At 45.1% G+C, this 23,312-nt stretch overlaps 1 protein-coding gene across 1 annotated transcript in view; it reads right to left on the bottom strand.

Moving 5' to 3' along the window:
- Positions 1–23,312, bottom strand: part of zdhhc13 (zinc finger DHHC-type palmitoyltransferase 13) — a 57,439-nt gene that overhangs the window by 7,278 nt on the left and 26,849 nt on the right. Inside the window, exons 9-14 of the mRNA XM_038808375.1 lie at positions 17,342–17,475; positions 14,910–15,010; positions 10,542–10,666; positions 9,815–9,877; positions 7,010–7,103; positions 4,822–4,905 (exon numbers count right to left, since the gene is read on the bottom strand). Of these exons, the coding sequence (XP_038664303.1) occupies positions 4,822–4,905; positions 7,010–7,103; positions 9,815–9,877; positions 10,542–10,666; positions 14,910–15,010; positions 17,342–17,475 (601 nt within the window). The remainder of the gene's footprint in view (positions 1–4,821; positions 4,906–7,009; positions 7,104–9,814; positions 9,878–10,541; positions 10,667–14,909; positions 15,011–17,341; positions 17,476–23,312) is intronic.

The raw sequence follows: 23,312 nt of genomic DNA on the forward strand, positions 1-23,312 counted from the left end.
TCAGTAAAGATAGGCAACAACACCTCCTCCACGATCATCCTCAACACCGGTTCCCCATAAGGCTGTGTCCTCTAGCCCCCTACTATACTCCTTGTACACCGATGACTGTGTGGCAAAATTACCCATCAACTCAATTTTCAAATTTGCTGATGACACCACCGTAGTGGGTCGGATTCCAAACAATGACAAGACAGAGTATAGGAATGAGATAGAGAATCTGGTGAACTGGCGCGACGACAATAATCTCTCCCTCAATGTCAGCAAAACTAAGGAGATTATCATCGACTTTAGGAAGCGTAGTGGAGAACATGCCCCTGTCTACATCAATGGGAACGAAATAGAAAGGGTCGAGAGCTTCAAGTTTTTAGGTGTACAGACCACCAACAGCCTGTCCTGGTCCCCCCATGCTGACATTATAGTTAAGAAAGCCCACCGACGACTCTACTTTCTCAGAAGACAGAGGAAATTTGGCATGTCAGCTACGACCCTCACCAACTTCTACAGATGCACCATAGAAAGCATTCTTTCTGGTTGTATCATAGCCTGGTATGGAGCCTGCTCTACCCAAGACCGCAGGAAACTACAAAAGGCCGTGAATGTAGCCTAGTCCATCACGCAAACCAGCTTCCCATCCATTGACTCGATCTATAATTCCCACTGCCTCAGAGAGGCAGCCAGCATAATTAAGGACCTCACGCACCCCGGACATATTCTCTTCCACCTCCTTCCGTCAGGAAAAAGATACCAAAATTTGACGCCAAATACCAACTGACTCAAGAACAGCTTCTTCCCTACTGCCATCAGACCTTTGAATGGACCTACCTCGTATTAAGTTGATCTTTTCTCTATACCTTGCTATAACTGTAACATTATATTCTGCAGTCTCTCCTTCCTTCCTTATGTACGGTATGCATTGTTTGTACAGCATGCAAGAAACAATACTTTTCACTGTATACTAATACATGGGACAATAATAAATCAAATCAAATATCAAGAAACAGCTGAAGGCACTGGTTGGAGCAGGGACCATGGGCCCTGACAATATCCTGGTTGCAGTGAGGAAGACTTGTGCTCCAGGACTAGCTGGGCTCATACTCAAGCTGCTCTAGCATAGCTGCAACAGAGGCAGCTACTTGATGATGTAGAAATTTTGCCCACATATACCCTGTCCACAAAAAGCAACACAAGTCCAATCCAGCCAATTACTGCCCCATTATCAGCAAAGTAATGGAAGGTGTTGTAGACAGTGCTATCAAGCAACACTTACTCAGCAATAACCTGTTCACCAATGGTCTGTTTGAGTTGCACCAAGGCCACTCACCTCCAAACCGTACTACAGTCTTGGTTCAAACATGGACAAAAGAGCTGAATTTCAGAGGTGAGGGGAGAGTGATTGCCTTTGACATTAAGGCAGTATTCGACAGTGTGGCAGCAATTAACCCTAGCAAAACTGAAGTCGGGGGAAACTCTCCGCCAGCTCAAGTCGTGCCTGGCACAGTTGAAGATGGTTGTGGTTGTTGGAGGTCAATATTGAGAGACCCAAGACATTGCTGCAGGAGTTCCTCAGGGTTGCACAGTCCCAAACACCTTCAGCTGCTTCACCAATGACCTCTCACAAGGTTAGCAATGGGATGTTCATTGTACCATTCACAACTATTCAGATGCAGAAATCCATGTCTGCATGCGTCAAGAACTGGACAACATTCAGGTTTGGGTTGATAAATGGCAATTAACATTCATACCACCCACGTGCCAGGCAATGGTCATCTCCATCAAGAAAGAATATAACCATCCCCCCATGACATTCAAAAGCATTATTGTTGCTGAGTTCTCACCAACAATAATCCATAGAATAGAATCCTGAGAATTCCTACATTGCAGGAGGCCATTCGACCCATCGAGTCTGCACCGACTCTCCAAATAAGCACCTAGAGCCCATCCTACCCCCATAACCCTGCATATTGATCATGGCCAATCCACCTAACCCGCACATCTTTGGACTGTGGGAGAAAATCGGAGCACCCTGAGGAAACCCACGGAGACAGGGAGAAAGTGCAAACTCCACACAGACAGTCACCCGAGGGCCAGAATCGAACCCGGGTCCTGGGCACTGTGAAGCAGAGTGCTAACAACTGTGCAAACATTAGGCAGTGGAGGGGTTAAGAGATTTGGTGGAAAGATGTCATTGTAGGCATGGAATCTGATTGCATGTCTGTAGATGATGTGACCAGGTGGCAGTATGTAGATAAGCAATAGGTGGGGGACAAGATAGAGATGACTTGGGGACCACCAGAGTTAACAATTCCAAAGATGGAAAGAAAAGTAATCACTGCTGGTGCTCTAGCTACCCTTGAATACTTAAATTAAGGAAATGGGGACAGTCCCACTGAGCTGGACAATAGACAGCTAGGTCTGGAGTAGAATGTTATGGTTGGCCTTGTTGAAGAGCTGCAGCAATCTCAAAAATGAATGCAGATTTGGAAGGCCTCAGCACATTCAAGAATTTGAGAGCAAAGGAACAGCACCTTCCAAACCAACAGCCGCTACCACCTAGGACAAGGCCAGCAGATTTGTGAGAACACCACCACCTCAAAGTTCCTCTCCAAGTCATACACAATCCTGACTTGGAAATATACCGCCGTTTCTTCACTGTCACTGGGTCAAAATCCTGGAATTCCCTCCCTAACAACACTGTGCGTGTACAACACATGGACTGTAGCTGTTCAAGAAGGCAGCTCACCATCGTCTCTGGGGAAATTAGAGACGGGCAGTAAATGCTGGCCTAGCCAGCAACACTCACTTCCAAGGTCAACAGAATCTTGTTTTTAAAATTTAGAGTACCCAATTTTTTCCAATTAAGGGGCAATTTAGCGTGGCCAATCCACCTAACTTGCACATCTTTTGGCTTGTGGGGGCGAAACCCACGCAAACACGGAGAGAACGTGCAAAATCCACATGGGCAGTGACCCAGAGCCAGGATCGAACCTGGGACCTCGGCGCTGTGAGGCCGCAATGCTAACCCACTGAGCCACCGTGTTGCCTCAGACCAACATAATCAAGGGTTTTGAGGATAGCGTGGGAAATATACTTATGTAGAAATTCAGCCATAATCTTACTGAATGACAGAATAGGTTTGAAGGGTGGTATGGTCCACTCCTGCTCCTACTTATGGTATACTCAAATTCTCAAATGTATAATCATGATCCATCTCTATTGACTAGATCAACTGAATTTAATTATTGCAAAATATTGGATTTTAAATTAATCAACTGACTAATAAATAAAATTAAGTTAAATTAAATCAAATTAATAACTGACTATTTAAAATAATTAATCAACTGCTGTGAAACTGTGGAATATTTTCACAATATTATGTAGGTATATTTTTCTTGAAGGGTGAAAGAAATTAAATGAAAAAAATTAACTATAAACATATTAAAGGTTAAGAATGCTCGAGTGGAAAGAGTTTATGTGCACCATTTTTGATTTTATAAACCATCAAAGGGGCGCTTGGTGGTGGGTTGGCCATACAAAGTTAACCTTTAATGTCCAAAGATGTACAGGCTAGGTAGGATTAGGGGGTTACTGAGATAGGACACATTCAGGGGAATGTGCAGCAGGACCTGGGTGTCCTTGTACACCAGTCACTGAAGGTAAGCATGCAGGTACAGCAGCCGGTAAAGAAGAAAATGGTATGCTGGCCTTCATAGCAAGAGGATTCGAGTACAGGAGCAGGGATGCCTTGCTGCAATTATACAGGGCCTTGGTGAGACCACACCTCAAATCTTGTGTTTTGGTCTCCTTATCTGAGGAAGGATGTTCTTGCTATAGAGGGAGTGCAGCGAAGGCTTATCAGACGGAAACCTGGGATGGGAAGGGAGGGGAAGACGGCCACCGCGCACGCGCGGGTTTCAGCCGTCGTGACGTCAGCCGAGCATGCGCGGTTTGGAGCCGGCCAACCTGCGCATGCGCGGCTGACGTCACATAGGCGCCGCCGGCGGCGATTCTTGCAAGCGGGGGCTGGGAGAAACGCGGGGGGCGCGAAATGAGTCGACCGGCCCTTCCGCGATTCTCCCACCCGGCGTGGGGAGCGGAAAATCGTGTCCGAGGTGTCACATTCAGAGGATACGGAGTAAACCATTTAGGACAGAGATGAGGAGCAATTTCTTCACCATAGAGTGGTGAGCCTGTGGAATTTGCTTCCACAGAAAGCAGTTGAGGCCAAAACACCATGTTTTCAACAAGCATAGATATAGTATTTGGGTGAAGGGGATTCAAGGAATTTGGGGAGTGGGGTAGCACAAGTGGCTAGCACTGTGGCTTAAGTATCAGGGCCCCAGGTTTGATACCCCGCTGGGTCACTGTCTGTGTGGAGTCTGCACGTTCTCTCCGTGTCTGGGTGCGTTTCCTCCGGGTGCTCCGGTTTCCTCCCACAGTCCAAAGACGTGCAGGTCAGGTGGATTGGTCATGATAAATTGCCCTTAGTGTCCAAAAAAAAAGGTTAGGAGGGGTTATTGGGTTGGAGGGATAGGGTGAAAGTGAAGGCTTAAGTGGGTCGGTGCAGACTCGATGGGCTGAATGGCCTCCTTCTGCACTGTATGTTCTATGTATCTATATATTGAGTTGGATATGATCAGCCATGATCATAATGAATGGCTCAAAGAGCCGAATAGCCTCCTGTCATTTTGTGTCCTATTTCTAGTGTTCTTCTGGATGTGAAAATTGGCACCAATTCACATTGCACGATAATCTAATTCAGTGTTTTAAATTAACAGGCATGATAAATGGCAAAGAAAAAGACCCTTGAAGAAAGACACTTACACGCAATAGTTCCATAGCCCATCCAGATAACTACTGTAAACAGGAAAACGAGGAAGCCAACAAAATACCGTTGATTCGATGCACCTGTACAAAAAAAGGAAAATCTGCGATGAAAGAATTCAAGATGTGTGATTGTGAAATTAATTCCAAGCAGTTTGCTATGCCTTCGAGACATTGTGTAAATATTTCTTAGCAGTAATTACAGCACTATTTTCTTCCCTTTCTACAACCTTTAACATTGTACACAGAAATTAATTTCCAAGTATCAAAAGATCCAAAACATCTGCACCAGAATGACAAAAAAAAAATCAATACTCAAAGTATTAGTATAGCAGTCGAAAGAAACTGCTTCACATTTGTAAACAGATTGCAAAACTTCCTCTTTAAATCAATACTTTTAAGGAAAATAAAACATCTTCACTTGAGGAAAAAAAGCATTGGGTCTCAACCCCAAGAATACTTTTCAGGGATATTCAAACTAGGTCAGTCTTACTGGAAGAATTCATAAAATCCCTACAGTGCAGAAGGCCATTCGGCCCATTTAGTCTGTACTGCCCCTCTGAAAGAGAACCCTACCTAGGCTCATTCCCTCGCCCTAACCCCGTAATCCTATCCAACCTGCGCACCTTTGGACACCAAGGGGCAATTTATCATGGCCAATCCACCTAACCTACACATCTTTGGACTGTGGGAGGAAACCCACGCAGACACGGGGAGAAAGTGAAAACTCCAGACACACAGTCACCCAAGGCCGGAATCGAATGCGGGTCCCGGGCACTGAGGGAGCAGTGCTAACCACTGTGCCATCCCATGCTAGACAGCTGGATAGAATATTAATTTACCATGTAAGATGAGTCAGCAGGTGGCAGTTCCACTCTGAAGGAGCATAACTATTATTTTATGATTACCTAGACTCCTGAGCAAGCATGGCCTGGCTGCGTTTCAGATAGTTACTGCAGCATAAATCTTAAAAGATGGAACACTGATTTCGATTAAAGTATAGCCAGTTATAATCATAAATAATATAGAACACACACAATTTCAAGCTATTACCTTTGTTTTTCTTTTTAAAAATAAATTTAGAGTACCCAATTCATTTTTTCCAATTAAGGGGCAATTTAGTGTGGCCAATCCACCTAGCCTGCACATCTTTGGGTTGTGGGGGCGAAACCCACGCAAACACGGGGAGAATGCGCAAACTCCACACGGTCAGTGACCCAGAGCCGGGATCGAACCTGGAACCTCGGCGCCGTGAGGAAGCAGGGCTAGCCCACTGCGCCACCGTGCAGCCTTTGGTTACCTTTTGATGATTCATGTAAAAAAAGTAAATAAATTAAATTACAATTAACAGTGAAAGAGCTACACCTCCAAGACACTGCTCAAACTGTTGTGTAGGAGACAGCATGAAAAAGCTGGTTAGGGTGGGCTCCTATTAGATTTGTGCTGGTCAGCAAAGCAGCAGCCAGCACCGGTGTCAAACAAAGCTTTCTATGCTGCGGACTACCTGACCCTGCCGGCTGCAGATTTTGTAAGAGACTGAAAAATAAAGTGCAAAAGGAGAAGAAAAAGAAAAGGATTAACAACCTCAATATCCACATTGGATGTCACATAAATCGGACTGAAACCTCAAAATTCTTGCGTTACTGATTCTGAAACCTGGTGCCTTAGATAGATGATGTATGGAGGTCGTTTATGACAGAAATAGCTTGCCTGTTGAACTTTCTAGATTATATATAAACATTATAAAACAGAAATTATAACTGTGCCAAGATAGGAGGAGTGACAACAGAGTAGTGAAGACTATTATGCTGCTCTCATGTAGAAAGAACAGAACCAATTACAAAATCGAGAACAAATTGATGGCCTCAAAATCATTAACAAAGCTCAAATGAGTAAATATAAGCATTGTCACAGTTCCAGAGGACCATCGGTTGCTCCCCCTTTGGGAGCTGACTGGTGGTGATTTAACCTGAGGGTCACCAAACCTCGACAGTTTTATGGAAAACAGTGTGGCTTCAGTGTAATTAAATTTACTCAGTCATCAAGTGGAAATTCCATCACCTCATCACTGTCCTCTGTCTGAAGGTTGACGGAAGAGTTTTAATTTAAACTATTTCCAAAATTGATTCCGAATGAGATGCCCAATTGGTTTAGTGCACAAAGATCGTGTAGCAAAGCAAAGACTCACCAATACAACTTGCAATCCATAGACAGTGGTGGTCATACTTGGCTACACAAAGGTCGCAAACAACACAGTGTTTCGAACGAAGGGGTTTGCGGATCTGAAAATCAACAAACATTTCTCAGTACAACTCATCTATTTTTGGATCTTCTGATAGCTATCTTAAAAAGGTTTCATGGGGAGCGGAGGTAATAGATCACATTTACAACAAAGTAATTCAATCACAAGTACAACTTTAAGAATGAGAAAGTAGAAAGATAGTGCATGTGCAATTTGATAACGTTGGATTACTAACATAGTTGCGTCACAATTCTATCAATATTTCTGAGGTATACATGATCATTCTGCATGTTGTTTATTGTAGGGCTGGTTTCTCTGTGGTCGAGGTAGTGGTTGATGGCTATTTAATTGCAAAGAAAATCATGTGCCCCAATGACAGAGCTACACATGGATACTGGTTGGTGTGAGCAATATTCCATTTTTTTTTTAAACTGCAAAGCCATTAACTGTTCTCACCAGAAGTACTTGCTGATAGCTATCAAAATTATCTACACACTGAATCTAGCTGATGAAACACACTGATGGTTTAGTAGACTACAGGAGATTTCTTGAAAGGAGGGCAAATTTACTCTTCTAAGTATACTTTAAAAAAAAATGTAAGTACCCAATTCATTTTTTTCCAATTAAGGGGCAATTTAGCATGGCCAATCCACCAACTCGACACATCTTTGGGGTTGTGGGGGTGAAACCCACGCAAACATAGGGAGAATGTGCAACTGCACACGGACAGTGATCCAGAGCCGGGATCAAACCGAGCCCTCGGCACCGTGATGCAACTGTGCTAATTACTTGCCCACCTTGCTGCCCCCCTTTCAAGTATTCTTGATGGCTAGCTCAGTAGCCAGTAGCTGATGCTAAAGGATAAAACAGCACAGGTTTTCCAGGTCATCATTTCTTCACATGCCCCTGTCCCTACATGCCTGGATGAGCATAGTACTTTCCCCTTTGAGGCTGAGAACTGACTGGTGGTGGTTTAACCGGAGGATCACAACGCCTCAACCGAGGGGCAAGGTTGAGAAGATGGGGCTTTCATGAATAACCTCGGCTGGTACAGGAATTGAACCCACGCTGTTGGCCTCGCTCTGCATCACAAACTAGCTGCCCAGCCAACTGAGCAATAAGTGGCTTATTGCCATTGAGGTGGAGGCCCAAGGCATTTGCATAAAATTACCAGTGACCTCACCATTTCAAGATTTCAGCGTTTAATGCAGCTAATACTTGTAATACATGATGAAGTGAATATTAACATCAGAACATCAGCTAATTCTATCTGTCCATCTTTGCATGAAACAAATTAAGTCAACATGGTTTTGTGAAAAGGAAATCATGTTTGACTAATTTATTAGAGGAAGTCACAACCAATGATGCTCAAGGGGAACCTGTAGAGGTGGGGTGCTTCGATTTTCAAAAGGCATTTGATAAGGTAATACATCTAAGATCACTACACAAAATAAGAGCTTATGTTATAGCGTGGAACACTTAGCATGGATAGAGGATTAGTTATCTAACAGGAAGTAGAGAGTAGGGATAAATGGCTCATTTTCAGTTGTAAATAGTGGAGTGTCACAGGGATCAATGCTGCCAGTCAGCCGATATCCTTGCAGTCAGCAGCCATGCTTAGGGACGTCCTGCCTACCTGCCTCCCCTCAAACTCCGGGCCACATTCAATCTTAGAACTGTCCTCATAATCTGTGCTCCTCCTCACCCAGCAGCTTGTGCCCTTGCACCACGTCCAACAAACACATATCAGCACACTGCACAGGCGTCCAGAGGCAGGCACACTGCTCGCACACATACTGCCAGAATCAATAGCCAGTCTGTCCCCTTTCGGTTACAGAATCAGCAAGTGTGATATATTTCAAATAAGAGTTTTCAGAGGTGGAGGTCGGAAAAACATTGCAGAGGGTGGAATTTCATTATCCAAAAGTCAGAATTCTGCCAAAGGGCAGAAATTTCTCATCCTTGGCTCAGTGACTTTCTGCTGCCAATTAGTTTTCACATTTAATAAATCTGATTTCCAGTTCATTGCCTAAATTGCTGTTTAAACAGCATTTCTTCTGTTTGGTGAAATTAAGAGAACACAATCTAGGCTACGGACCAAACGTTGGAAAATGGGATTAGGATAGGTGCTTGATGGACGGTGCAGACACGATGGGCTGAAGGGCCTCTTTCTGTGCTGTAAGACTCTATGACTCCAAGGTGACTCCAGGAAGCTAGCATGATGATAAAGGTCTCTTATTTAACTCTAGGGTAACACTACACAAGTAGACATTGTGAAAACAAAGCCACATTCCAGCCAGTTGAGAGCAATATGAGCATGAAGTATCACAATACAGTCTAAAAATAGGTTCTCAAATATTATACTGCGGCTGTATTAAAATGATTCTAGTGTGATTGAGCTGATCCTAACCCCAAAAAATGGCTAATTGTAGAGATACTGAAGAGCATACTCCAAGCACAAACTCAATGGAGAAGAGCTGGAAGAGGTAAGGGAGGAGAAAATTTGTAGAAAAATAGCTTAAAAGGAAAAGATAACAGTCTGTCTACAATATAATTAATTAGGTGCCAATTCTATCAAAAGTTTAAATTTATTAAGAAATTAATTTAACAAGCGTAAACCATTAGTCTGCATATTTGCTACTCTGCTACTTTTTAGTAGAAATACAAAATTGCATTAGATAGAGCAGGTTAAGTCTATTGAAAAATGAACAATTTGTTAGCAGCTTAACTATTTATTTGATCATCACTTACAAGACACCTAGTACAGAAGACCCTTGGATCTAAGCAATCAGCTTCTGCAAGTGCCACGATAGTCTGGAAAATAAAATAGGAACATTATTGCAAGACGTGTATAAATTCAAGAGATTTTAGACAACTCTTCATAAATTAGCACTGGACATGAACTAGGTTTTTCACACTTTTGGAACAAAAAAAGATTCAGATGCTTTACGACAGACTGGTGAAAAGTATAATTTAGCAATGTTTTCACTGCAGCAATAGCCTCATCTACTGCTAAGGCTTGGGTTTCATAGCTCAATGTTTGTCTCGTTGTTGACTGTTGGACTTAGTGCTGTGTACCAATTCTGTGCCGCATGTGATTTCATAACTATCACACTTCCAAAGTAACTAGTTGGCTGTGAAGCATTTTGGGACATTGAACATGTGAAAGGCACGAGACAGGTACAAATCTTTCATTTTCTTCGCCATTTTGGCAGCCTCGCTAGTTTCAGCTGAAATTAAGTGTTTCTGAGGCTACTGCTGTCATTTCCACAATGCTTGAAGTTTAAAAAGTGCTGATAAAGCTGTTGAGTTTTACAAGTTCTGTTCTGGGGAGGGGGTGGGGAGCAGAGGGAGACAGAAAAAGCAAAGCAAGTGCAAAGGAAAGAGAGAGAGAGTGTAAGCACAGAATCACAAAAATGTGGGAGCTAGCTAGAAGACAGTAAGGTCTCACAAAGGTTGATTTTCAAGTGGTCTTTACCCTGTTTTGCTCTTGCTCTGGAACCTGGAGGTATCCAGGCCCTACTGTCCAGGTTTTATAAAAGTAATAAATGCAGCCTGTAATGCTGAGGGCAAATGGAATCTGAAATTTTGATTCAGGCATATGTACATTCATGGTTAAGGAAGTTTCATTGTACTTAAATACAAACATAGTCTTACATGGTACACATAACTCACAACACAAACACTGAAAAAACACCCGGCTTGGAAAAGACGAGACCAGATCCTGATAAATCAAACATTCCAACATATGGTTAAAAAGCCATGAAAAATTCATAAAAGATATTTTAAATCCTATGCACCCTATACCAGGAGCTGCAGCAGTAAAAGAATAGGACACCAAACAAAAATAGCAACATGATTTGATGATTAAAGTCACACTGAAACCAGGTAGAAATATTCACAAACAAAAGTGAATTGAGAAACAAAATTAAGAAAATAACATTTGTCTGATGGAAATTTAGAATGAAAAGATTCAAATTTGGACCAGTGTCAAGATTAAGGTAGGAACTCCAAACATTGGTCTTAACATATATTATACAAACTTAACCAATATGACCAATAACCACAGGCATCAGAATTCTAAATTTAAACCAGCAAGTTACAAGACATCCACAATTAACCCAATAACTCAATTGTACTAGAAATGTACAATTCACCATGCAGAGCGGTGACAGTATTGAAGAGCCAGCTGACCCCCACAATTAAAAAAAACTTCAAAGTTTTGAGCCAAAGGTCTTGCATTTGGTCTGTGCTATGCCTGGTATGTGGCAGTGCAGCAAGAAAAGTCCATTAACAGTTTCCTGGCAGCTCAGGCGTAAAGTTGAAAAAGCTTCTCCAGAATAAGAGACTACACAAAGATGCAAATTTGATCAAGTTAAAGGCGGGAAAGGGCGGTGTGGTATGGTGGCGCAGTGGTTAGCATTGCTGCCTCACGGCGCTGAGGACCCGGGTTCGATCCCGGCCCCGGGTCAATGTCTATGTGGAGTTTGCACATTCTCCCTGTGTCTGCGTGGGTCTCACCCCGAAAGATGTGCAGGGTAGGTGGATTGGCCACACTAAATTGCTCCTTAATTGGAAAAAAAATAATTGGGTACTCTAATTTTTTTTAAATTTAAGTTAAAGGCGGGAACGCAGATGAATTTTTAAAACACAATTGAAATAGTTCTAGATACCATGTATATAAAAGAATGTCAGCTACATTAAATAAAAACACAAATGCTGGAAACACTCAGCAGGTCAGGCAGCACTAGTGAAGAGAAAGGAGTAGATACTGCGAGATAACACTGAAATTTCCCATTAGTCCTTCCTCTCAATTCCTTTTGGGGCGCAGAGGGCGATAAAGAAGGAGGGGGAAGGTATGAACTACAGACTATCAAAGCTCAACTGGCCCCCGGCAAGCATTATGTGAAGTTGTCTGGCCCGACACTTGGCATCTGGGGAATGAACCAGGTGCATTTTATCAAACAACACATCCTTTCATCTGTTCACAACAGGCAAAGAGGAGGTCACACCCATCCAACCCATGCTTGCAGAACTCAAAACATTGTGTCCAACATTAGTTGTGATTCCGTGATTGGGCAACACTTGCTAAACAACCCTGATCATGCCAAGAATAACACTGAAAACCAATTTAATCAATCGGGCTCTCAGTGTGGCTCACTTATACATGCTAGAAGCTACATACATTCGCACACAGGGCCCTTGCCCTTTGCAGATGAAAGGAGCATGTCCACAATTGCACCTTTTTCAACGAAACAAACGTTTGGCCACCATTCCCTGGTTCACTCCCCTTGGCAATGACTTGGTCAATCAGAGTCGATCTGTCTGGTCTGAATTTGAACAAAAGCTTGGTAAGTTAACTGTGACCTGCTGCATTATCCATGGCAAAGTCTCTACCAGAATCCATTTGCCAATCAATAAGCACTCTCTTCTCATCCAGTATAAATTGTTGTTCCCTAACTGGCATTTTTACAAACTGTCCTGTTGAGGGCAAGACTGAAAAGTTCAATATTATGTCTCTTTTTCAGTAATACTCAAGTTCTGTACCTCCAAATGATCAGATGGATAAATATCTGTGGTTCCAGTCCACATTTACCATGTCATTACATCTGCAAATTTGCTTAAAATGACAATCAAATCTCTCAAAATTAAAATGCTATTTGGTGAAATCTAACTGGAAGAGATCATCTCCTGGCGATCACATGAATCGTAGACACTCTGCTGACTGGTCTCATCACAGTAACACACCTGAAATTTTCATGTGGTTAGAAAATATTTCAAAATAAGATTAAAAATATTCCTCAAATTTGGGATTTTCAGGGAATGGTTGAAAGCAGACGTTTTAATGAAGCTCGTATTTTGGATTTCCACAAAGTGTGTCGGGGAGGGGGGATGGGAAAGAGGAGAGGGTGGCCTCGGCCTCTTGCTTCTTTCATTCGGAAGCAATGAATAGCTTCCGTAGGGTTCAAATGTCAAAGTATACTGAAGTTTTTCAACTATGCTCTTTACTAACAGATTTCATTACTAGCACCATATAAGCAGCTATGCGCAGAGCATGTGAAATGCCAAAATGCTGTATCTCTAATTATTTTGCAAAGTAAATGATAAAATTCAAATGTCCTGATAACATAGACCTGTTTTTTTTGCAATGAAATTGTTGTAAAAAATGCATCATTAAATTATAAACCTTCTGAACTGGGAGCATTGAGGTGGCAAACATTTTTTAAACTTCCCCAGATTTGAGCCTGTCATTATTAAGTTTCTGATTTGTATCAGTGGAAATACACTGGGAGTACTCTTTCCCACTCCAGATTTGAGCACATAATCCAGGAAGATACTCCATTGTCCCTCTGCGGAAGTGATACACTGTTGAAGGTGCCAACTTTTAGACAAAACATTAAGGATCCTTCTCTCCTCCCAATTAACATAATGGATCCTACAGCATTATTTCGAAGAACACAAGGAGCTCTCTTGGGTGTTCTTGCCAATATTTATCCTACAACCGATATCACTAAAAAAAAACCCAAAATATCTATTGGTTTATCATACTGGTCTTTATGGTAATGTGCCGTGCAAGAAATGGCTGCCATGTTTCCTGCATTGCGATATTGACACACTTAAGTCATTGCATGAAACAGGTCAACACATTCACCATCATCACAGAGGTTACAGTGCTGAAGGAAGCCATTTGGCCCATCGAGTCAGCACCAGTCCTTGGAAACAGCACCCTCTACTTGAGCCCACGCCTCCACCCTATCCCCGTAACCCCACCTAACCCTTTCAATAATATAATGATTATTAGTGTCAGAAGTAGGCTTACATTAACACTGCAATGAAGTTACTGTGAAAATCCCCTTGTCGCCACACTCCGGCACCTGTTCGGGTACACAGAGGGAGAATTCAGAATGTCCAATTCACCTAAAACCACGTCTTTCGAGACTTGTGGGAGGAAACCAGAGCACCCGAAGGAAACCCATGCCGACACGGGAAAAACGTGCAAACTCTGCACAGACAGTGACCCAAGCCGAGAATCGAATCCGTTCCCTGACGCTGTGAACCAATAGTGCTAACCACTCTGCTACCGTGCCGCACATATTTTGGACATTAAGGGGCAATTTAGAATGGCCAATCCATCTAACCTGCACGTCTTTGGCCTGTGGGAGGAAATCGGAGCACCCAGAGGAATCTCACGCTGACACGGGGACAAAGTGCAAACCCCACACTATCAATGAAGTCCAAAATTGAACCCGGGTCCCTGGAGCTGTGAGGCAACAGTGCTAACTCTGTACCCATTATAGAAGACATCTGAATTTTGTCAATTATTTTCCTTGATAGTTGCAGATTCAATATTGGCTCACTTCACATAGATACATATGGTGAGTAGTGACTTAGCTGGTGTCAGAGGCAGGCAGGACGTCCCTGTTGGAAAACTACACTTCAAAAACACTTCATTGGCAATAAAGTGCTTTGGGACATTTTTTATTCTAAATGCAAGTTCTTTCTTCCATAACTTTCTGTTTGATCTCATTAATGTGTTCAAAACTCAAAAATATAAACTTTAGTCTAGATGGAGTTTAACTATTGGGAACATTCAACATCAGCTCCATGAAAAATGAGCCAAAAGCATGGGACTGGACATGCAACTAAAGGCAAACATGCTATCGTCCCGAACATTATTTTGTACTTGTTTTCACTAGTGTGAGCAATCAAATAGCGATACTTTGTTTAGGTGCAAAGCGCATCACTCACCCAGACATTAAGACTTTAAGTTATTTCATGTTGTGTATGAATGAAATTACTTTCACTTTCAAATCATGGTTTCCACACCTATATTGAAAAAGGATATCAGGCAAGAACCGTATGAACCATGTGATGACCATCCAAAACAGAGAGGCTGTCAGAAACGCCAATGGAATGTAGCTATATGTCTGCATACTTATAAAACGCCTATAGGGAGAAAAAACACTTTATTAAGTAGCAATGACAATTAGTTTTGCTCATCTTTTCCTCTGGTAATTTTCAATCCTATCCTCCTGAACGTGTCTAGCCCTGGCAGGACTAGGATTTCACAATTCAATTATGGTCGTTCAGTGTTTACTTAAGTGCACTCGTATTTCTCAGGCCGGGTATTTTGATCCAGAGACGAGACTTAAAATCTCACTGCAGCAGTTGTGAAATTTAAATTCAACTAAGTAAACATGTAATTAAAATGGTATTTTAATGGTAATGATGGTGGTAAACCATTTGGTTCACTATTAACGTCCTTTAGGGAAGGAAATCTGCCATCCTTACCTGTGTTGTTTCTACGGATGCAGAAAAGGCCTTTGATCGGGTGGTGTGGAGATTAATTGAGATCTTGGGTAGGTTTGGGTTTGGACCCAAGTTCGCGACATGTGCACGCTTGCTGTATGCGGCTCCGATGGCATGTGTAGTTGCAAATGGGACGAGCTCACAAAACTCTGGCTGCACAGAGGTACGAGACAGGGATGTTCACTATTGCTGTTCACGCTGGTGATTGAGTCCCTTACAATAGTTCTTAGGGTGCACATGACTCGGGCAAGGGTAAGCGGGTTTTTCAGGGGGTGGCTGCCGAGTGTGAGAAGTGTGGGCGGGGGCCAGTGAACACCGTCTCCTGAAACCGCAAGCCTTTGAATAAACATTGCCCTCTTCTGGTTGTGTGACAGAGAAACAGACAAGCAAGGTTTTGAAAGCAAAGGTTCCTGCAACAGCACAACCATCAAAATGACCAAACTCTCAAGTTGCAATTTAAAACAGTTTCTCTCTCGCTACACTATGGGAATCATTTGAATTTTCAAATTTATTTTCCACGGCTGTTCCAGATGCATTGTTTTAGCATTTCAAGCTCTCAGTAGGTAGCTATTTATCTGGTGCCAGCAATGAGATCTGTCAGCAAGGGCAGTACGGTGGCATAGTGGTTAGAACAGCTGCCTCACGGCACCGAGGTCCCAGGTTCTATCCCAGCTCTGGGTCACTGTCTGTGTGGAGTTTGCACATTCTCCCCGTGTTTTGCCCCCATAATCCAAAGATGTGCAGGGTAGGTGGATTAGCCACGCTAAATTGCCCCTTAATTGGAAAAAATGAAATGGGTACTCTAAATTTATTTAAAAACAGAAAAGAAAAAAAATATTAACGAGGTCTGTCAGCAAGCAGCTCAACGAGCAACCTGAAACAACCCATTTCCATATCTGAATTGAGAAACTTCAGTACTGGTTGACACATGAGTCCTGTGGGGACCATTCACTCATGGAATTCCCTACAGTAAGGACCAAGAGGCCTTCGAGTCGATGTAGAGACTCAACACGCTGAGACTTTGTTAAAGTTCTGCATTATGGGAGATCAACCTCACCATTGCGATATTCCAGAGTAGCAGAGTACCAGTTCAAGATAATGTTCCGTCCCTATACAGAGTGGATTGACCAATGTATATAATATATAGATTTGTGAAATCAAAAACAATGCAATTGTTAGTGTCTGTTAAGCAAATCACAGCAAAGGAACACATTATGCCAAACACGCACATCTGCTAAACCCCTCAGCTCCCCTGCTCAGACTGTCCTTTACTCAAGTCATAGAGAAAATGAGATCAGCAAAATACTAAGTGTACAGCCAGCTCACTGATTCATAGTAAACCTGACAATCAGCAAGTCAGCACCACACCAGTATGATCTAACCAGAGGATCCTGGATTTCTCACATCTCAAATATTAAAAATAACACTTTTCACCTTTAAAACATATCTGTAAAATCAAAGCATTTGTAAATAAAGAGAGAATAGCTTTATCATTAATTGAGTGAGCTTGTAATCGCTAGTATCCTTTAGAATATTGCAAGCTGTTGCACTATTTTCCTGCCCTTGTTGGAGTATTACACCCCTGCACTCTCCCATATTCAAATGCGTTATAATCAGCAGGGTGGCAGTGGAAGGGGTATGCGGGGCTGGGGGGATGAAGACATGACAGCTGAGCCGAACCCGTATATTATTTACTCAAGTGCGTTTATACTCGATCACTGGACAGCTACCGGGGTCAGAACACTGATGCCTTCGCCCCATTACCCACTCTTTCCTCCCCTCATGCCCAATTCAGGAGCACTCAACCAAGATAAGGTAGCAGCCTCACCCTAAAACCATCAGGTGATTTTGTCTAAAATTAGTGGTGGTGATGAGAAAGGGACAGAAGGACTAAATGGATTTATATTGCATTGTTTACATGTGAATTCGAGTGGCAATTAGAGAATTAAGATAAGTGAGCACGCATACCTTATCATAAGCTGTATTACGAGCCAGGTAGAAACAAATAATATGCCTTTCAGAAGCCAGGAGTCAGATTCCATATCGGCTATGTAGCCTGTCACCCATATCACGGCCACTGCCATCAAAAACAACAGGAGAATCTACGATTCAAGAAATAGTTCAATCAATAACTATTTTTATTGCATGCATTAATTTTCCTTTCTTGAATATCTTAATATAGACTGGGACAATACATTGGGAAGGGCAAAGAGGAGAAGGCATATCTGAAATGCGCATGAATAACAGCAAAATATTGCAATGTTGGAATCCTGAAATAAAAGCAGAAAATGCTGGATGAATTCCGACCTGGCAGCATCCGTGTTGAGAGAAACAGAGCTGACTAACATTTTGAGTTCTGTAGAAGGGTCAGTGGACTCAAAACGTTAACTGCGTTTCTCGCTCCACAGATGCTGCCAGACCTGCTGAGCTTATCCAACATTTCCTGAAATTGCTTGATCGGCATGTTTCCATTCCAATGAGGGTAAAGAAAGCACTGGATCTCATTCTGGAGAATTCAAATGGGATAACTGAAGAACGGAGGAGTGTTTGGAAACCAGTGAACACAACATCACTAGGTTTAGAGCAGCTGTGGAACAGGACAAGGAAAAATCAGGCGTGTTAAAATGCTCAACTTGAAGAGTTCGTCTCAGTTGAGTTGAAAAGCAAAAGGCCACGGTGGATTTGAGTCAAAGATTAGTAGCTTAAACAGCACCGTTCATAGCCATAGGATGGACGTGTGTTTGCACTTTACAGCCAAAGTTGTACATTTGAAGCATTGTCACTGCTGCATGAAGCCTGTTTGTACACAGCAGGTTCCCACAGATAGCAATGCGATAATGATCAGATAATCTGTTTTCGTGATGTTCTTTGAAGTATAAATATTGGACGGGACATTGGGATTAACTCCTCCTCCCACGCCGAGTCTTTGAGAAAGTCTGATTGGATAAGTGGTCCTGAACAATGCAACTTTAAGTGAAACCACATGAAGCGAATCAGATTTGCTCATTAAAGCCAAGCTGCAGTTCGATTTTTTAGGACCTCTCATCAGACAAAAAAAAAATTTAAACATTATAAGTTGAAATGTTGTACATTCCTAAGTGGAATAACCTTTCAAATAAAATAAATTAAAAAATCTAAAAGCAACACAGTACAAATGTAATATGAAGATTGCACTCACCAACTGCCTGGTTTAGAGTGACCAGGTTCCATCTAGTGGCAGAGGTTGGCCAGTGCAGAGAACAAGTGAAAGTCCCAGGACTTCCGTGCTTGCTTAATAATAATCTTTATTGTCACTAGTAGGCTTACATTAACACTGCAATGAAGTTACTGTGAAAATCCCCTCGTCGGCACACTCTGGCGCCTGTTCGGGTACGCTGTGGGAGAATTCAGAATGTCCAATTCACCCACAAGCACGTCTTTCAGGACCTGTGGGAGGAAACCGGAGCACCCGGAGGAAACCCACGCAGACACGGGGAGAACGTGCAGCGTCTGCACAGACGGTGACCCAAGCCGGGAAATCGAACCTGGGACCCTGGCGCTGTGAAGCAACAGTGCTAATCACTGTGCTGGTTGAGTCACAGAGTTGGACAGCGCAGAAAAGGCCCTACGGCCCTTCGGATCTGCACCGACAATTATTTGCCCTAATCTCGGGCTAATCCCACTCGCCAGCACTTGAATCCAAGTGCTTTTTAACGGTTGAGAGGTTTTCAGCCTCCACTACCATCCCAGGCAATGCCATCCAGATTCTCACCATTTCTCAAATCCTCTCGGAATCTTCTGCTCCCTCACTCCAAAACAATGCCTCCTAGTGATTGACCCCACAAACAGCTACTTCCTATTTATCCTGCCCAAACCCCTCAATCTTATACACCTCAATCATATCCCCCTCAGCCTTCTCTGCTCTAAAGAAACCAATCCAAGCCTACCCGGTCTCTCCTTATAGTCCGGATGCCCCATCCCAAGCAACATCCTGGTGAACCTCCTCTGTACCCCCTCCAGTGCAACCATCTCCTTCCTACAGTGAGGAGATCAGAACTACACACAGTCCTTTAGCTGTGGCCTAACCAACATTCTGTACAGCTGCAACATAACCTCCCTGCTCTTATATTCTATGCCACAGCTGAGAATGGTAAGTGTCCTATATGCCTTAACTACCCTATTCACCTGCTCTGCCGCTTTCAGGGATCTGTGAACAAGTACCCCAAGATCCTCTGAGCTTCCTAGTGTCCTACCATTCATTACATACTCCCTTGTCCTGTTTCTTCTCCCAAAGCGTATCACCTGGATAATTCTTTTGGTGAAAGGAATAGCTGAGTGGTGTGTCAGATTATAAACTGCATATTTTCCAATTCCTCAACAGAAGCGAGATACCGAGCTCCGTCTCTGATTTGTCCACAAAAGGACCAGGCATGTCAAAGTCTACTTCTTGGCACTGTAAGCTTTGAACATTGGAGCCAGGCAAATAGGCAGAAATGGTTTTTAATCAGTCCTCTACATTTTTATTTGATAGATTTAAATGACTAGCTACCCATAGCTCTTCAGGTGAGCCAAGACAGGCTCAATGGACTCCTGCTTTGCTCTTTTATACCAAGGCTCTACAATGTAAGGTTTTACGAGGATAGCATTAAAGATGGTGTTGGAAAAGTCACCCGGATAGTTGAGTGTTCGAAGCCAGAATCAGTATCTTCAGGAGACAAGTACAAACATACAAAACAGGAATAGGCCATTTGTCCCCTCGAGTCTGCTTCACCATTCAACACGATCATGGCTAATCAGATTGTGGCCTCAACTCCACATTCCGCCTCACCAGATATCCGGGAATTGCAGCAGCAGGCCTCCGAAAGGGAGGATGAGGCCGTGGTCATCGCGGGGAAGGTGGAGATGCACGAGGCGCTCCATAAAAGGTGGCAAGAGTGGTTCGAGGAGCTGGACAACAGGTCGAGGCGGAAGAATTTGCGGATCCTGGGCCTCTCAGAGGGGCTGGAGGGGTCTGACCTGGCGGCCTATGTGGTTGTTATGTTGAACTCGCTGATGGGGGCTGGGTCCTTCCAGGGGCCCCTGGAGTTAGAGGGGGCCCATAGAATTCTGCCTAGGAGGTCCAAGCCGAACAAGCTGCCGCGGGTGGTGTTGGTGCGGTTTCATCGGTTCGTGGATCGCGAGCACGTGCTCCGGTGGGCCAAAAAGGAGCGGAGCAGCAAGTGGGAGAACACGGAGGTGCGGATCTTCCAGGACTGGAGTGCGGAGGTGGCGAAGCGGAGGGCCGGGTTCAACCGGACGAAGGCGGTGCTCCACAGACGGAGCGTGAAGTTTGGCATGTTGCAGCCGGCTCGTCTGTGGGCCACCTATAAGGATCGGCACCATTATTTTGAGTCCCTGGAGGAGGCGTGGGCCTTTGTGCAGGCCGAGAAACTGGACTCAAACTGAGGGTCTAAGATGGGGCATGTTGTATAATAATGTACTTGTGTTTGCTCTGTTTAATGTAAGATGTGGGTTGGCCTTAGGGTGGGTGGGGTGATGTCGTTATGTCTTTTTTGTATGGGTTGTTTGTATGGGTCTGGTGGATGGGTTTGGGCAAGGGGGTAAACGGGGAGTGCGGGGAGCTGGTGGGGGGGACTGACAATGGGAGTTGCCCTAGAGGAGGCGGGGCTGGGCAGGGCAAAAGCGCGGGCTTTTCTCGGGTTTCCCACGCTGTGAGATGGTGGGGGCGGAGTCGGGGCTGGGAAACGCGGGCCGTTGCTGGCTGTTTTCTTTTCCCGCGCAAGGGGGGGGGGGGGGGGGGGGGGGGGGGGGGGGGAGTTGCCGCCGTGGGGAACTTGCAGAGCGCGGGACGCTGGCCGGTGGTGGGCAAGGGATGGGTTATGGCTAATCGGCAGGGGAGGGGGGCAGGGAGCCCTCTGATCCGGCTGATAACCTGGGATGTGAGGGGGCCGAATGGGCCGGTCAAACGGGCCCGGGTATTTGCGCACTTGAAGGGGCTGAAGGCAGATGTGGCCATGCTCCAAGAGACACATCTGAAAGTGGCGGACCAGGTTCGGCTGAGGAAGGGGTGGGTGGGCCAAGTATTTCACTCGGGGCTGGATGAGAAGAGTCGGGGGGGGGGGGGGGGGGGGTGGCGATCCTGGTGGGGAAGAAGGTGACGTCTGAGGCGTTAAATGTGGTGGCTGACAGTGGCGAGAGGTATGTGATGGTGAGTGGCAAGCTGCAGGGGGAGCGGGTGGTGTTGGTGAATGTTTACGCCCCAAATTGGGACGATGCGGGGTTTATGCGGCGTATGTTGCCATTTCAGATCATGCCCCGCACTGGGTGGACCTCGGGCTGGGGGAGGAGAGGGACCAACGTCCGCTCTGGCACTTGGAGGTGGGGCTGCTGGCAGATGAGGAGGTGGCCGAGAGGGTTCGGGGGTGTATCGAATTGTACCTTGAGGCCAACGACAACGGGGAGGTCAGAGTGGGAACGGTCTGGGAGGCATTGAAGGCGGTGACTAGAGGGTAATTGATTTCCATCCGAACCCATAGGGAGAGGGGGGAGCAGAGGGAGAGGGAGAAACTGATAGGGGAGATGGTGAGGGTGGATAGGAGATATGTGGAGTCTCCGGAGGAGGGATTGCTGGGGGAGAGGCGTAGCCTTCAGGCCAGGTTCGACCTATTGACTACCAGAAAGGCGGAAGCTCAGTGGAGGAAAGCACAGGGGGCGGTGTATGAATATGGGGAGACGGCGAGCAGGATGCTGGCACACCAGCTCTGAAAGCGGGACGCGGCCAGGGAGATTGGGGGAGTGACGGATAGAGCTGGGAAGGTGGTGCGGAGGGGGGGTAGATGTTAATGGGGTCTTCAGGGACTTCTATGGGGAACTGTACCGGTCGGAACCCCGGTTGAGGGGGGTGGAATGGGGCGCTTCTTGGACAAGCTGCGATTTCCAAGGGTGGAGGAGGAGCAGGTGGAAGGACTGGGGGCGCCGATCGAGCTGGAGGAGGTGGTTAAAGGGATAGGGAGCATGCAGTCGGGGAAGGATGTGGACCTGTTGGGGCCCCCTGTTGGTCCGGACCTTTAACGAGGCAAGGGAGGGGGGGGGGGGGGCTTTGCCCCCAACTATGTCACGGGCGCTGATTTCCTTGATCCTGAAGCGGGACAAGGACCCTCTGCAGTGTGGGTCATATAGGCCGATTTCGCTGCTAAATGTCGATGACAAGCTCCTAGCCACAAGAATAGAGGATTGCGTGCCGGGGGTCATTCATGAGGACCAGACGGGGTTTGTGAAGGGAAGGCAGTTGAATACGAACGTACGAAGGCTCCTCAACGTTATTATGATGCCGGCTGTGGAAGGGGAGGCGGAGATAGTGGTGGCATTAGATGCGGAGAAGGCCTTTGATAGGGTTGAGTGGGAGTATCTATGGGAGGTGTTGGAGAGGTTTGGGTTTGGGGAGGGGTTTATCCGTTGGGTGAGGTTGCTCTATGAGGCCCCGATGGCGAGTGTAGCCACGAATAGGAGGTCGGAGTACTTTCGGCTGTACCGGGGGACGAGACAGGGGTTCCCCCTGTCCCCCTTGCTCTTCGCGTTGGCGATTGAGCCCCTGGCCATGGCGTTGAGGGAGTCAGGGAACTGGAGGGGCCTGGTGCGGGGTGGGGAGGAGCATCAAGTGTCACTTTATGCGGATGACCTGTTGCTGTGTGTGGCGGACCCGGTGGGGGGGATGCCGGAGGTGATGAGGATTCTTAGTGAATTCGGGGGTTTCTCTGGGTATAAGCTGAACCTGGGCAGGAGCGAGTTGTTCGTGGTGCACCCGGGGGATCAGGAGGGGGGGATTGGTAGGCTCCCACTGAAGCAGGCAGGGAAGAGCTTCAGGTACCTAGGAGTCCAGGTGGCTGGGAGTTGGGGGGCCCTGCACAAGCTCAACCTCACAAGGTTGGTGGAGCAGATGGAGGAGGAGTTTAAGAGGTGG

The sequence above is a fragment of the Scyliorhinus canicula genome, chromosome 9 (genome assembly GCF_902713615.1).
Source record: "Scyliorhinus canicula chromosome 9, sScyCan1.1, whole genome shotgun sequence".
Taxonomy (NCBI): Eukaryota; Metazoa; Chordata; class Chondrichthyes; order Carcharhiniformes; family Scyliorhinidae; genus Scyliorhinus; species Scyliorhinus canicula.